Source organism: Podarcis melisellensis (assembly GCF_964234715.1).
Source record: "Podarcis melisellensis genome assembly, chromosome: 13".
Lineage (NCBI taxonomy): Eukaryota > Metazoa > Chordata > Lepidosauria > Squamata > Lacertidae > Podarcis > Podarcis melisellensis.
Window position 1 is genome coordinate 14,422,164 of NC_138545.1, and position 13,871 is coordinate 14,436,034.

Here is a 13,871-nt window from a genome sequence, read left to right on the forward strand (position 1 = left end):
CCCCAGCCTTCTAACACAATAAGGCATGCAGAATCCATTCTCACTGAAATTCTACATCAGAAATGAGGCAGAAAAAGGGAAGCCCCATTCCTAGGGGAAGAACAATCAACTAGAGGGCATATTTTGGCCCATCACTCATAATTTGTGAATGGGATCGTGATAAAAATCACCTTTCTGCTGGCTGGGCCCCCTGTTATGCAATGTTGCCAATAGCGTATCAAGACATTTCCTTAAAGCTCTTACCTTTTAATATTTCATCATGTTCACCTGAGCTCTATATTAAAGCCACGCATGGCCAGGAGACCATCCAAGCACCTACAGACTTAGCAGACAGCCCCAGCATATCTTCCAAGGAAGAAAGCTCAGCAGCAGAAGGACTCAGGTGAGCAGCTAAGCGGTCAAGTCTCTCCCCCTTGGTTAACTGAACAGTATCTTTTTGCCTGGTTCACAGCTTGGAACCCTAGAAACTGAACCCAGTAATCCCAGGTTATTAGATACCCACTGCAGGCTTGAATTTGATTATGGATACTCATGGTGTCAGCCTCTCCCTGATATCCAGCTTCATGGTTTTTCTGCCAGTGTCAGCCCCAGGGCCCTTGGGCAAGACACCTTCCATGGTCCCCTTTCCTTCAGTGGGTCTACCTCCTAAATGCAACAAGTTCAAGGTGTGTTGTCAGTTTGGTTCCGTCCCCAGTGTCTCTGGGTAGATCTGGGAATATCACCTGCCCTGGAGAGTTACTGTCAGCCAGTTCAGACTACAAATGAAAACACTGTGGCCCTCCAGATATTGTTGGACTACAGCTTTCATCAGCCCCAGCAAGCATGGCTAATATCCTCCCCGTACTGAGCCAAATACTGACTCGGTATAAGGCCCTATACTCCAAATACCCTACCATGCTAATCCTTGATGCTGACCCTGTCTTTGCTCTGCTGCTGCCATCTCTATGTGTATATTCACAGGTGAATAAAGGACATGAAGTCTGTTGCTTATCTTAGTGTCTTTCTGGCTGGCTTCCTGGTTTCAAGTCCCTTAGTGGAAGGTGAGTTTCTCCTGCCAATAGAGTGGAAGTGATGGGACACTTCCTCAGAGCCAAAAGATGTCAGACTCTCTTTGGGCCTCTTCAAAAAAGAAGTATGAATTGTATCAGGGTCCTTGCTGTTTGCAGGAAATACCCCCCATGAAATACCTTTGTTCTCTCCCCCCCGGGTCACCCCTCCTAGCAGTGCCCCTGGTGCCAATTAAAGAAGCAAGGGGCGCTGAGTGCCTGTGGTTTGGAAAGCAAACTTCTCTCCGTCCTTGTCTCACTCCTCACAATCATTCCTGTTTTTCTTGTCTCTCTCCTGAGCAGTGAAAGCTGACACCTGTGCCAGAGAGTGGCTGCAATACCAGGGCAATTGCTATGGCTATTTTGAGACTCAGATGACCTGGCATGAGGCAGAGGTAAGCGGCCAGCTGGTTTTGCCTAAGTTAGGTAAATGGCTCTCAAAATATGGAGGTCCAAAAGGAGTTTCAATGTTGCTTTTCATGGTTCTCCATTCTTATGGCAGCCGGAAGAATCCTAGGAGACAGCCAGGAAACAGCTAGCTAAAGACAGGAAAGAATTACAGTGGTACCTTGGGTTACAAACACCTCGGGTTACAAACACTTCCGGTTACAGAATCCGCTAGCCCGGAAGTGGTACCTCGGGTTAAGAACTTTACCTCAGGATGAGAACAGAAATCTTGCGGCGGCGGTGCAGCGGCATTGGGAGGCCCCATTAGCTAAAGTGGTACCTCAGCTTATGAATGGTTTCAGGTTAAGTACAGACCTCTGGAACAAATTAAGTTCGTAACCAGAGGTACCACTGTATTATCCCTTTGTTTTGTTTTAACGAGGTGCTGCTGCTGGGCCTGAGGTTCTCAACCCTGAAAATTTCCTTGTTCCGACAGCAGCATGGATTCTGTTAGCCCAGAGATGGATAGAAGATAAAGTCCCTACAAGAGAAGAATGGCAAATTAAATTGTTTTACTATGCCGAAATGGCAAAATCGACCAGAACGCTCAAAGCCAAGAAGACCATAACTTTAATAAGGAATGGAAAAAAATTATAATTTATCTTGGGGACCACTGTAAACTAATGAAAACATCAGCAGGATTGCAATAACACTTGTAATGTAATGGGTACTATGGAGATAATGGAGCTAAAAACGACAACAGAACCCTTGGAGCAGAAGGTGGGAAGTCCATAGATTGGGAGGAATCTTTTAATCATAGCTGTGTGTTATAAAATCAAATAAAAAAAATGCAGAAAAAGAAAAGTTCCTTGTTCATCGCAATTCTTCTTGCTTTATGCCACAGGATGTCTCAGGAAAGAGTAGTGGAATGTGGAAAAAACCAGCCTTTGTTCTTGTCCTTGTCTAGATTGAGTGCCAGAGTTACAGGCGTGGGGTCCACCTTGCTTCCCTCCTTACCCCCGCAGAGACCCTCGTGGTAGCCAATCACATCGCTGCTTACCAGACTGACATCAGCAATGTCTGGATTGGTTTGCATGACATCCGGCATGTGAGTATCTGGAAACTGCTACATTTCTGCTCTGCTAATGTTCTTCGTGGGAAAGGCACCTTCCAACAAACATTGTTCACATGGAGTGCCATTGCATTCCTAACGTCTTCCTCTCAGCTGTGAATTTCGGAGGCTGCTCCCTGTGAGTCATAGAGGTCATATTGGATGTTAATAGTGGATTTGTAAGGCCCGCCCAATCAATTTAGGGCTGTAGACATCCTAGTTATGGAACAGGTCATCCAGTTTTGCAGTGCTATGTAGACTCCCATGGTGTACAACCATTATTTAATGGTTGATGGGCTGTTTCTGGTTTGATAGGCTCCAGGATGTAGGCCCCATTAACTGAGGTAATAGGAGAACCAGTATCCCTTCACCTCCTAAATTTTATGTGTTTTTTTTAAAAAAATTATTAATAATTTATTTACAACATAACTCATACATATAAACAAACCCACCACCTTTGACAATTTAATTATCAAAATTAAACTCCTATCCCCTTACATAAAGAAAACACACATAAAAATAAAGGACTTCCCTTATCCTGTAAACGGCCTCCTTATTTACTTCTTGTGTACTGTTTCTTTTATATGTGATTATTACAATTTTTCCTAGTTATGACTTAAAACCCCCCACAAAGTCTCCTGTAGAAATTAATCAAAACAAGTCCAGGTATATATTTTGGGGCACTGTTTGGTAAAGCATTCTCTGCATTTCCGCCATTCTTTTTGAAATTCTTGTCTGGGTTGTCCCCTTAGTTCAGGGGTCAGCAAACTTTTTCAGCAGGGGGCCGGGTCACTGTCCCTTAGACCTTGTGGGGGGCAGACTATATTTTTTTGGGGGGGGGGAATGAATGAGTTCCTATGCCCCACAAATAACCCAGAGATGCATTTTAAATAAAAGGACACATTCTACTCATGTAGAAACACCAGGCAGGTCCCACAAATAACCCAGAGATGCATTTTAAATAAAAGGACACATTCTACTCATGTAGAAACACCAGGCAGGTCCCACAAATAACCCAGAGATGCATTTTAAATAAAAGGATGCATTCTACTCATGTAAAAACACGCTGATTCCCGGACTGTCTGTGGGCCGAATTGAGAAGGCGATTGGGCTGCATCTGGCCCCTGGGCCTTAGGTTGCCTACCCATGCCTTAGTTGCTTTCTCTCGTCACTACAGAGTGGGAAATGGAGGTGGTCAGATGAGTCTACCTACAACTACAAAGCATGGATGCCGGGGGCACCCAACAATTTGGGGAAGGACGAGTATTGTGTTGAGCTGAGGCATTCCGTGAGAGAGGACGTTGTTCCTGGTGATGGCGCACTTGAGCAAATAGCAGTAGGAGCTCCCATGGGAAGTGCCCATGAAAGAAGATGCCATCCTGAAGAAAGAGTTCGCAGCGAACGTGCAGGTAAATAAATGATTCCGTACCATCCAGAATCAAAGACTTCTCTTTTCAGTTATATTAACTTCACACGTTGTTGTCAAGGGCCCGTTCAATAGTCTTCAGTGACAGGATACTTCTATCTGTGTATTTCACCAATTGCACATTGCTTTCAATTATTTAGCTTTTTATATGTTGTGTCTTTTACAATGTTTTGTAAGTTGTTTTTGAGATGTTTGTACAAATGACTAAGAAACGTAAAGAATGACAATAACATTAACGGATTATCATTACATATTGTTTCAATTTATATCCCACCCTGCTTCCCAAAGGAGCCCAGGGTGGCAAACACTTTAATAATATTTCTAAACATTATAAAAAGAGTTTAAAACCTTCTAAAACAGTTTTTTAAAAGTCTCTTAACCAGTGGTTCCACATTTGAAAGGAATAGTACCTTTCTGTTATCAAATGCCTGGGTAAACAGGGATGTTTTAAAATTCCTTCTGAAAGTCAGTAATGAGGGAGACAAATGCACCCCACTTTGTCATAGGCTGATGCCAAGGGGGTGACTTTAACAGAAGAAAGTCTTGACAAATTCATGGAGGATGAAGCTGTCAATGGCTATTAGCCACAATGGCTGCACTCTTCCTCCATGGCTAGGGAAGCAGTATGCTTTTCAATAGGGATGCGGGTGGTGCTGTGGTCTAAACCACTGAGACTCTTGGGCTTGCTGATCGGAAGGTTGGCGGTTCAAATCCCCATGACAGAATGAGCTGTCACTGCTCTGCCCCAGCTCCTGTCAACCTAGCAGTTTAAAAGCACAGCAGTGCAAGTAGATAAATAGGTACCGCTACAGCGGGAAGATAAACAGCATTTCAGTGCATTCTGGTTTCCGTCACGATGTTCCATTGTGCCAGAAGCAGTGTAGTCATGTTGGCCACATGACCCGGAAAGCCATCTGTGGACAAACGCCAACTCCCTTGGTCTGAAAGTGAAATGAGCGCCACAACCCCATGGTCACCTTTGACTGGACTTAACTGTCCAGGGGTCCTTTGCCCTTACCTTTAACCTATGCTTTTCAGTATCAGTTGCTGTAACATGCAGGAGGGGAGAGCTGCTGCTGTGTTCCTGCTTTTGGGTAGCTAGTCATTGACACCATATTAGTATCTTAGTAGTGGATTTGTACAAGATCATCCACACAAGGGAGAGAAATCTGTCAACTGTTGGACTTTTCTTTTGCTCTTAGAATTCACCAAGTGGAATGATGCAAAGTGCCACAAACTGAACGCCTACATCTGCAAACATGAACTGTAGCAAGGGCCTGGAATCAACTGTGCTTGGGAGATACTTGGGATGCAAAGGAAGGAGACTCCCCAGTAGATCTTCTCTGATCTCCAGGACATCTTGGGGGCTTTCTTTTATTAAAGGACCAGGCCTCCCAAGACAAAGGACACATATCATGCTTCACCCAAGGCCATTGTCCCATAACAGAAAAGTCATACTTTATGATATATAAAGAGCTTTCCTTGCTGTCTCCAGAGAACCCTGGGAACTGTAGTTCTGTGAGAAGGACTGCCAAAAACTCCCTAAATTTTCCCCAATTCCCAAGAACCTTTGAGGGGGGAACGATAGCCACGAAACACGGCCCTTATAAGGGCATAGTATGGATGTACCCTTTGAAATCAAACTTTGTTATCCATACAGTATATTTGCTCTGCATGTGCCTCAATAACTGCAAGTGTAGAAGATAAATGCTAATAAAACTTTTCTTAAGATGTAAGTGTGAATTTATTTGTGGTGGGGTCATATTTCATTGCAATGGTGACAGGGTTCACTATTTGCCTTGTTAATCATTTGTGCATTTGAATAACATCTACACCATCCTTTCTGTCAAAAAAGAGACATTTAAGATTGCTTACACCTTTGGTGAAGTGCAAAAGAATACAAGTCAATGAAATGGCAGGATCGTGTTTTGAAAAAGAATTGAAATGAGTGGGTCCTGCAACAGAATGTTTCATGAAGAGGGCTTTGGTTAAGGTTTTCCAGCAGCCAGTTAGCCAGGCATGGCCTCATCCAGGAGACTCCATTGTATTTGCCCCCCCCCCCGGTTTTCCATTTCACCGCATTAATTAGCATTTTGTGACCACTGAGCAGCACCAGTTCTCCATGGGCTTTTAAACACCTTGAGTCAAAGTCGTTTAGGGCTTTAAAGATTAAAAACAGCACTTTAAATTGGGCTCAGAAAGGCGGTGGCAACCAAGGGCAGAGTAATGGCTGCAAAAGCCCCCACCTCCCCACAAAAAACTAATGTGGGAACCTCGACTTGGGCCTGGAAATGAACTGGCAACAAGTTCTGGAAGCTTGTCAGCTTGGCTAGTGAAACAATGACCTTGGTTTGCTCTGGTGCATATCTGGAGTGATATACAGAAATCAGCAGGTGTAGGCAAACATTGCCCCCTGTTCATTTTACCACCACACCCCTTTCTTATCAGTGTTACATTCTTCTTCCTTTTTTACAGAGCCATGTTGCATAATTGTTGGTTAAATTTCAAACATTTCAGATTCCTTTTTTTATTCTCTGGTAAACTCCTATTGGGCAAGTGGCTTGAAGTTCATTTCTTCTTTTCCCCGTGCCCTGCCCCTTTTAAGCTTTGGGCAGCAGCAGTTTGAAGGACAGACTTGCCTCTTCAAAAAGTCGCACGCATAACTCAAGACTGGATTGAACTTGGGTAAGTTGTGTTTTTGTATATTCTGTTGGTGTAACCCAGTACAGATGAGCAGGATACAATAATTCATTCATTCATTCATTCATTCATTCATTCATTCATTCATTCATTCACATTTGGGGTTCTGGCTCCTATAAGCAGCTGATTTGCACCCAGAGGAATCTGAAATGAGATCCTTCACAAATAAAGAAGCACAGTCCTTGAGGAAATGGGGGCCTGTTCCCCTATCTCCTTGGTAGGCAGAGGTGAAGGGAATAACACCGGGCTTCTAACTAAGCATTCTGTTGCTTTCTCTCAATGGCTATTCTCTCAATAAAGCTCATTCTATCAAAAGCAAAATGTGTGTCTCTGTGCCTACGTTCTGCCTATGAAGAGCTCAGAAACTCTTTACGAGTGAAAGCAGGAAATCAGAGAAACTTGTTCTTTTCAGAGAGAATTAGGCAAATCTTTAACGAACTCCTGCATAACAAAACACTTTCTTTCCACAAGAACCGGAATATACAAAATGATGAACATAATAGACATTGCCTGTGAACAGATATTCTTTTTTGTTTTGTTTTTTGTTTTTGTAAAACACAGCTTGGGTTGGGGGGTGCTTTTCATCAGGAAAGTTGCTCATGTTCCTTTTGGGAGTAAAGCGACAAGGCTTGCAATATGCTACCTGAACCAATCACGGGGTGATGGATAATAATAATAATAATAATAATAATAATAATAATAATAATTTATTTATACCCTGCCCATTTGGCTGGGCTTCCCCAGCCACTCTGGGCAGCTTCCAAAAAAATATTAAAATACTGTAAAATACATCAACCATTAAGAGCTTCCCTAAACAGGGCTGTCTTCAGATGTCTTCTAAAAGTCTGGTAGTTGTTGTTCTCTTTGACATCTGGTGGGAGGGCGTTCCACAGGGCGGGTGCCACTACCGAGAAGGCTCTCTGACTTGGCTTCTCGCAGTGAACTAATTAAGAGTTGGTAAATAGTAGTATTCATTGTTTAACAAAATATAATACCATGTGTCTCCCATTAGAGACTTGAGCCACATTTTCTTAAGGTTAAAGGGCAAGAGCTAATGGGAAAAGCAGCTGGCCAGGAAAGGGGGGTGTAAACTGAAGAAGTTTTACTTTAAAAAGGATCTATGTTAATGTATAAGATTTGTTGGCTTAAATGTAATTATGCAAAGGATTTAGAAAGTAAGAAATGTTAGATTCTTATGTTAGATTCTTATTTCATTGATGGTGTGTGAGAATGTGAACCTAAGATCTCTGATCTCTGTTTAAGACAGAATGAGCATCTGTTTTAACCATCTGTTTTGGAGGGCAAGAAGGGCAAAAGGTGATCTGGTAATTAAGGTGCCTTGTTGAGGCAAATGTAAGATATATGGCTACTTGTTTGCCATTTATAGATAGAAGGAAATATAGCTCTTTGTCTCCCATAAAAGGTAATAGGAAATGGGTGTATCTTTTATTATTGATTCTAGCAAACAGCCAATAGGAATTTCAACCAGGCTGATTGGACAGAGGCAGCCAAAGGAGGAGCAAGGGGGCTGGGCTGAGGAAATATAAGTGCTGGCCATCAGGGCTGGAGTGGGCAGAGCTTTGGTAACCATATACCACTGTGTCTCTCATTTATTTGTCTGACAAATAAATTATTATTTTAATTTCTCTATTGCTGCGTTGAATATTTCATTCCAGCTAAGCGTTAACCACAAGCAGGGTGCTACACCGCCGGAGCACGATTTCTGTTCTCATCCTGAAGCAAAGTTCTTAACCCGAGGTACTATTTCTGGGTTAGCGGAGTCTGTAACCTGAAGTGTATGTAACCCGAGGTACCACTCTATTTGATACCAGAGACTGTTGGGTCTGCAATGAAGTTTGATATTTGGTCCCTGGGATTTTATGCAGCTGAAGAAATGACACCAGCTGAATAACTGATATGCAGGATATAAACAAATATACTAATCATAAACATACTCATTATTTTTGCCAGGGTTGAATGCATCCTTGAACTTTGATAATGCCTCTTGCATACTCTGTCCTGCTTTGAGCGGGACACCCCGGTATTACAGAAGCCATCCTGGCTTCTGATTGGCTCCTGGGATGTCCCATTTTGGCTTCTGTGAGAGTGTGGCCCTGAAAGACATGTACTTGCAGGAGTACAGGCCTGAAAAACACGCACCATGATTTCCATCTGCAGCATGTTGGAGGGTATTCTCTTGCTTGTCTGGATGCGACATAGAAGGGAGTGTTCATGAACCCATGCAGAAGATATCCTAGTAAAATTTACATTTGCTGCTTGACACACTTTGACCTCTGCCCTGCTTGTGTTTGGCATGTGGACCTCAAAAGGTAGCGCAGAAAGGAATGTGGTTCTTAGCTTGAAAAAGATTCATCATAACTTGCTGCAGCAGGATGCATTTTGTGTGTGTGTGTATACTATAAAACATTTGGCAATCACAACAGTCAACCAGCCCCCAGATTTCCTGAAAGGAAGAAGGGGGGAAACATAATAGTGGGACATAGGTGGTTACAAAGGTTTATTTAACAGGTGGAAGGGTGGACGCAAGATGATGATTCTGATAGTTATGCAGTTTAAGGTAGGTTCTTAAGCAACAAAGGAGGAGAGGATGGAGTCCAACATTTGAGTCATCCACATAGTTGAGTCTCTGAGTTTCTGTTGCTGGGGATGGGATGCAGCTGTTTGTCTCAGGTCTTGCCAACACTTCCAATTGTGCCATGCTTAGAAATCAGAGGTACGAGTGGCTTTCCACTTGACCCACTCCTATCCAAGGGAGGGCTCGTTTTTTAGTGATACATCACAATACATGGAAATTAAAGTGTGGCTAAGCCCTCAGTCTCCTTAAAGCCCCGGCTGTGGATCTGAATGAAGGCTGCTCTGTGAACACAGCTGGTGCCAGCGCCTGGGACAGCTCTTAAGAACCCCAGATTCCCATCATTAGCAGGGTTATCTGAAGATTTGTAAGATGAAATTGCTACCTGTTCAGGTTGAGCAATATAATATTTTAGGTAATGCTGTAACAAGGATAGGAAACGAAGCAAAATGTAAAGATGTAAAGTTTAATTTTGGAAACCATCAGATTGGATGGAGCGAAGTCGTTCGGCTCAGTTGAGCCAAAGAGATAAAAAAAGAGGCTACAATGTTACGTAATGTGATTATATGTAAAACCAATAAATTCATTTATATACAGTGGTACCTCGGGTTAAGTACAGTGGTGCCTCGCAAGACGAAATTAATCCGTTCCGTGAGGCTCTTCGTATAGCGGTTTTTTCGTCTTGTGAAGCAAGCCCATTGACAGCTTAGCGGATTAGCGCTACAGCTGTCAAGCGGCTTCCAGCGATCAGCTGTTAAGCGGCTTATCAGCGGAACAGCTGATAAGCGGCTTAGCGGCTTAAGAAAAGGGCGAAAAAAGCGGAAAAAACCCGCGGGGGGATGCAATATTTTTTTCGTCTTGCGAAGCAACCCCATATGGGAATTCGTTTTGCGAAGCACCTCCAAAACGGAAAACCCTTTCATCTAGCGGGTTTTTCGTCTTGAGAGGCGTTCATCTTGCGGGGCACCACTGTACTTAATTCGTTCCGGAGGTCCGTTCTTAACCTGAAACTGTTCTTAACCTGAAGCACCACTTTAGCTAATGGGGCCTTCTGCTGCCGCGGTGCCACCGGAGCACGATTTCTGTTCTCACCCTGAAGCTAAATTCTTAACCTGAGGTATTATTTCTGGGTTAGCGGAGTCTGTAACCTGAAGCGTATGTATCCTGAAGCATATGTAACCCGAGGTACCACTGTATATTAAAAAATAAGAATCCCATACTCTTGGCAGGGTCCATTGACTAATTCCTGCCCTGAGGTCCCCTTGCTTAAATATATTTTGTCATTTATCCATATGAATAAAGTCAATTGGGGCAGGACCTCCCATTCATGCCAATCATATTTAACTTTGTTTCGATAGGGGCTTCCCACAAATGCTCCATATTCTATCACCACATTTCCTATAAGGAAATGTCCTATATAGGTGTATTTCCTGTAAGGTGTATGAGATAACTTAAGAAATAGGCATCTCTTTAATGTTTTCCCCCTTTCTTCTTCTTTTTCCTCCCAGAAGAGTCTTAGACACCACCATGTTGGTCTCTAGCTGCCTGCTGGTTCGTCTGGCCGTCCTTCTCAGCATCCTCCTGGTGCAGTCCTGCGAAGGGCAATCTTGGGAAGCTTTTCAAAACAAGCACATTGATTATCCCCAGACCCGAGCCTCCAACCCCAGTGCCTACTGCAATCTCATGATGGTGAAGAGGAATCTGAACCCAAGTAGATGCAAACCGAGAAATACTTTCATCAACCATGACAAGGAGTCTGTCCTACAGGTCTGTGGCAATGGTGGGAAGCAATGGCAAGGTAAATTCTATGACAGCAACCAGAACTTCCCCATGATTGACTGCAGCTACACCGATGGTAAACCTCCTAAGGACTGCAAATACAAAGGCACAGAGACCTCCAAACGCGTTCGTGTGACCTGCGAAAACAAGAAGCCCGTTCACCTGGAGAAGGTGCTGTGATAGGCAGAAAACCACGCAAGCCACGCTCTGCCCATTGAAGCCAGAAAGCTTCTTTGGCCATTTCTCCCTGCAATGCATCCAAATCATTGGCTTTTCCCAGTTTAATAGTCATTTCCCCTTTGCTGGGAGCTGTGGCTCTAAGGGCAATGACACCAAGCTTCTAACTACGCATTCTGTTGCTTTCCCTCAATGGCTATTCTCTCAATAAAGTTCATTCTATCAAAAGCAAAATGTGTGTCTCTGTGCCTATGTTCTGACTATGTAGAGCTCAGAAGCTCTTTACGAGTGAAAGCAGGAAATCAGAGAAACTTGTTCTTTTCAGAGTGAATTAGGCAAATCTTTAATGAACTCCTGCATAACAAAACACTTTTTTTTCACAAGAATCTGAATAATCAAAATTATGAACATAATAGACACTGTCTGTGACCAGATTTTTTTTTGTTTGTTTTTGTAAAACACAGCTTGGGTTGGGGGTTGGGGGTGGTTTTCATCAGGAAACTGGCTCATGTTCCTGTTGGGAGTAAATTGAGAAGGTTTGCAATATGCTACCTGAACCAATTGGGAGAGATGGATAGAAAGGCAAGCCATTCTTCTCTCTCTTTTGGTAACTGTTGGTTGGTAAAGTACATTACAGTGGTACCTCGGGTTACATACGCTTCAGGTTACAGACTCCGCTAACCCAGAAATAGTACCTTGGGTTAAGAACTTTGCTTCAGGATGAGAACAGAAATCATGCTCCCGTGGTGCAGCGGCAGCAGGAGACCCCATTAGCTAAAGTGGTGCTTCAGGTTAAGAACAGTTTCAGGTTAAGAACAGACCTCCGGAAGGAATTAAGTACTTAACCCGAGGTACCACTGTACTTCCCCTCCGGCCTTCCTTCTTTTCTTCTTTCCTGCTTCATGTTAGTCCAAATATGACTTAGCATGTGCTGAGATAAGCCATCAGTCCACCTAACTCACCATAATCTTCACTGATGTGGGGAATTTGCCTCCCCATAAGGTCCTCAAAATCACATAGTTTTGGACCACTTAGAGCTGGCCAGGCCAATACCCAGGACATTTTGTGGAGAGGATTTCCTAAGGACACATGGCAAAGGAAGGAGATCAGTGCAGAAGTGGCAAATTGGGGGTGGGGAGACCTCAGCACCAGGGAGCTAATAATCCCTCTCTTATCTGGCACTTAAAGGTAAAGATAAAGGGACCCCTGATCACTAGGTCCAGTCATGGCCGACTCTGGGGTTGCGGCGCTCATCTCGCTTTATTGGCCGAGGGAGCCAGCGTACAGCTTCCGGGTCATGTGGCCAGCATGACTAAGCCACTTCTGGCAAACCAGAGCAGCACATGGAAACGCCGTTTACCTTCCTGCTGAAGCGGTACCTATTTACGTACTTGCACTTTGATGTGCTTTCCAACTGCTAGGTTGGCAGAGCAGGGACTGAGCAACGGGAGCTCACCTCGTCATGGGGATTCGAACTGCCGACCTTCTGATTGGCAAGTCCTAGGCTCTGTGGTTGAACCCACAGTGCCACCCACATCCCTATCTGGCACTTGGGGGGAATGTCCAAACCTATGTCTCCTCCCCAGAGTAGGAGAAGATGTGGGACTTATATATTGCCCGCTCAAATATCTTAGTATCTTGTACATTCTGGGCGTTAACTTGTTATTTATGAAGAAAGTCAGCCTCAAAACTGGAGGTGGGTGAACCTCAGAACTGGGAGCCAAATGCAACCCCCAGGTATCACACACTCAAAATCGCCATCTTCCTAGCCAGGCAAACATTTGTAGAACTGTAAGCTTCTGATGTTTGGAAATGTAATATTTGATGCCAGAGACTGTTGGGTCTGCATGGAGTTTGATATTTGGTCCCTGGGATTTTATGCAGCTGAAGAAATGACACCAGCTGAATAACTGATATGCAGGATATAAACAAATATACTAATCATAAACATACTCATTATTTTTGCCAGGGTTGAATGCATCCTTGAACTTTGATAATGCCTCTTGCACACTCTGTCCTGCTTTGAGCGGGACACCCCGGTATTACAGAAGCCATCCTGGCTTCCTGGGATGTCCCATTTTGGCTTCTGTGAGAGTGTGGTCCTGAAAGACATGTACTTTCAGGAGTACAGGCCTGAAAAACACACACCTTGATTTCCATCTGCAGCATGTTGGAGGGTATTCTCTTGCTTGTCTGGATGCGACATAGAAGGGAGTGTGAATTAGCCTATGCAGAAGATATCCTAGTAAAATTTACATTTGCTGCTTGACACACTTTGACCTCTGCCCTGCTTGTGTTTGGCATGTGGACCTCAAAAGGTAGCACAGAAAGGAATGTGGCTCTTGACTTGAAAAAGATTCATCATAACTTGCTGCAGCAGGATGCATTTTGTGTGTGTGTGTGTGTGTGTGTGTGTGTGTACTATAAAACATTTGGCAATCCCAACAGTCAACCAGCCCCCAGATTTCCTGAAAGGAAGAAGGGGGGGAAACCAATGGGTAATTTAACATAATGGTGGGAGATGGGTGATTACAAAAGTTTATTTAGCAGAGGAAGGGGTGGAAGCAAGATGATAATCTTGCAGTTTAAGGCAGGTTCCTAAGCAACGAAAGGGGAGGGGATGGAGTCCAACATTTGAGTCATCCATACAGT

General features: G+C 43.8%; 3 protein-coding genes across 4 annotated transcripts in view; 2 read left to right on the forward strand and 1 right to left on the reverse strand.

Moving 5' to 3' along the window:
- Positions 1 to 13,871, reverse strand: part of LOC309354008 (C-type lectin BpLec-like) — a 196,614-nt gene that overhangs the window by 25,248 nt on the left and 157,495 nt on the right. The gene's annotated exons all lie outside the window — the stretch shown is intronic.
- On the forward strand, positions 1,354 to 5,326 carry LOC309354017 (C-type lectin BfL-2-like). The gene is made up of 4 exons (XM_081883716.1): positions 1,354 to 1,441; positions 2,401 to 2,541; positions 3,722 to 3,953; positions 5,173 to 5,326. The coding sequence occupies exons 1-4, from the start codon at positions 1,421 to 1,423 to the stop codon at positions 5,238 to 5,240; spliced, it is 462 nt and encodes a 153-aa protein (XP_081739842.1). The 5' UTR covers positions 1,354 to 1,420; the 3' UTR covers positions 5,241 to 5,326.
- On the forward strand, positions 6,519 to 11,453 carry LOC309354020 (ribonuclease pancreatic-like). 2 transcript variants are annotated; one of them, XM_081883717.1, is made up of 2 exons: positions 6,519 to 6,655; positions 10,772 to 11,453. In XM_081883717.1, exon 2 carries the CDS (start codon positions 10,791 to 10,793, stop codon positions 11,220 to 11,222), a length of 432 nt encoding a protein of 143 aa, XP_081739843.1. In that variant the 5' UTR covers positions 6,519 to 6,655; positions 10,772 to 10,790; the 3' UTR covers positions 11,223 to 11,453. The 2 variants fall into 2 exon arrangements, with proteins under 2 accessions (XP_081739843.1, XP_081739844.1); XM_081883718.1 differs by having other exon boundaries at positions 6,549 to 6,655; positions 10,775 to 11,453.

Bases quoted from the DNA above. Each gene is read 5' to 3' on its own strand.
- LOC309354017 (XM_081883716.1), top strand. From the start codon at position 1,421: ATGACCTGGCATGAGGCAGAG. The intron at 1,442-2,400 runs GTAAGCGGCCAG...GTCCTTGTCTAG, and splicing joins TGACCTGGCATGAGGCAGAG to ATTGAGTGCCAGAGTTACAG. The intron at 2,542-3,721 runs GTGAGTATCTGG...TCGTCACTACAG, and splicing joins GTTTGCATGACATCCGGCAT to AGTGGGAAATGGAGGTGGTC.
- LOC309354020 (XM_081883717.1), top strand. From the start codon at position 10,791: ATGTTGGTCTCTAGCTGCCTGCTGGTTCGTCTGGCCGTCCTTCTCAGC.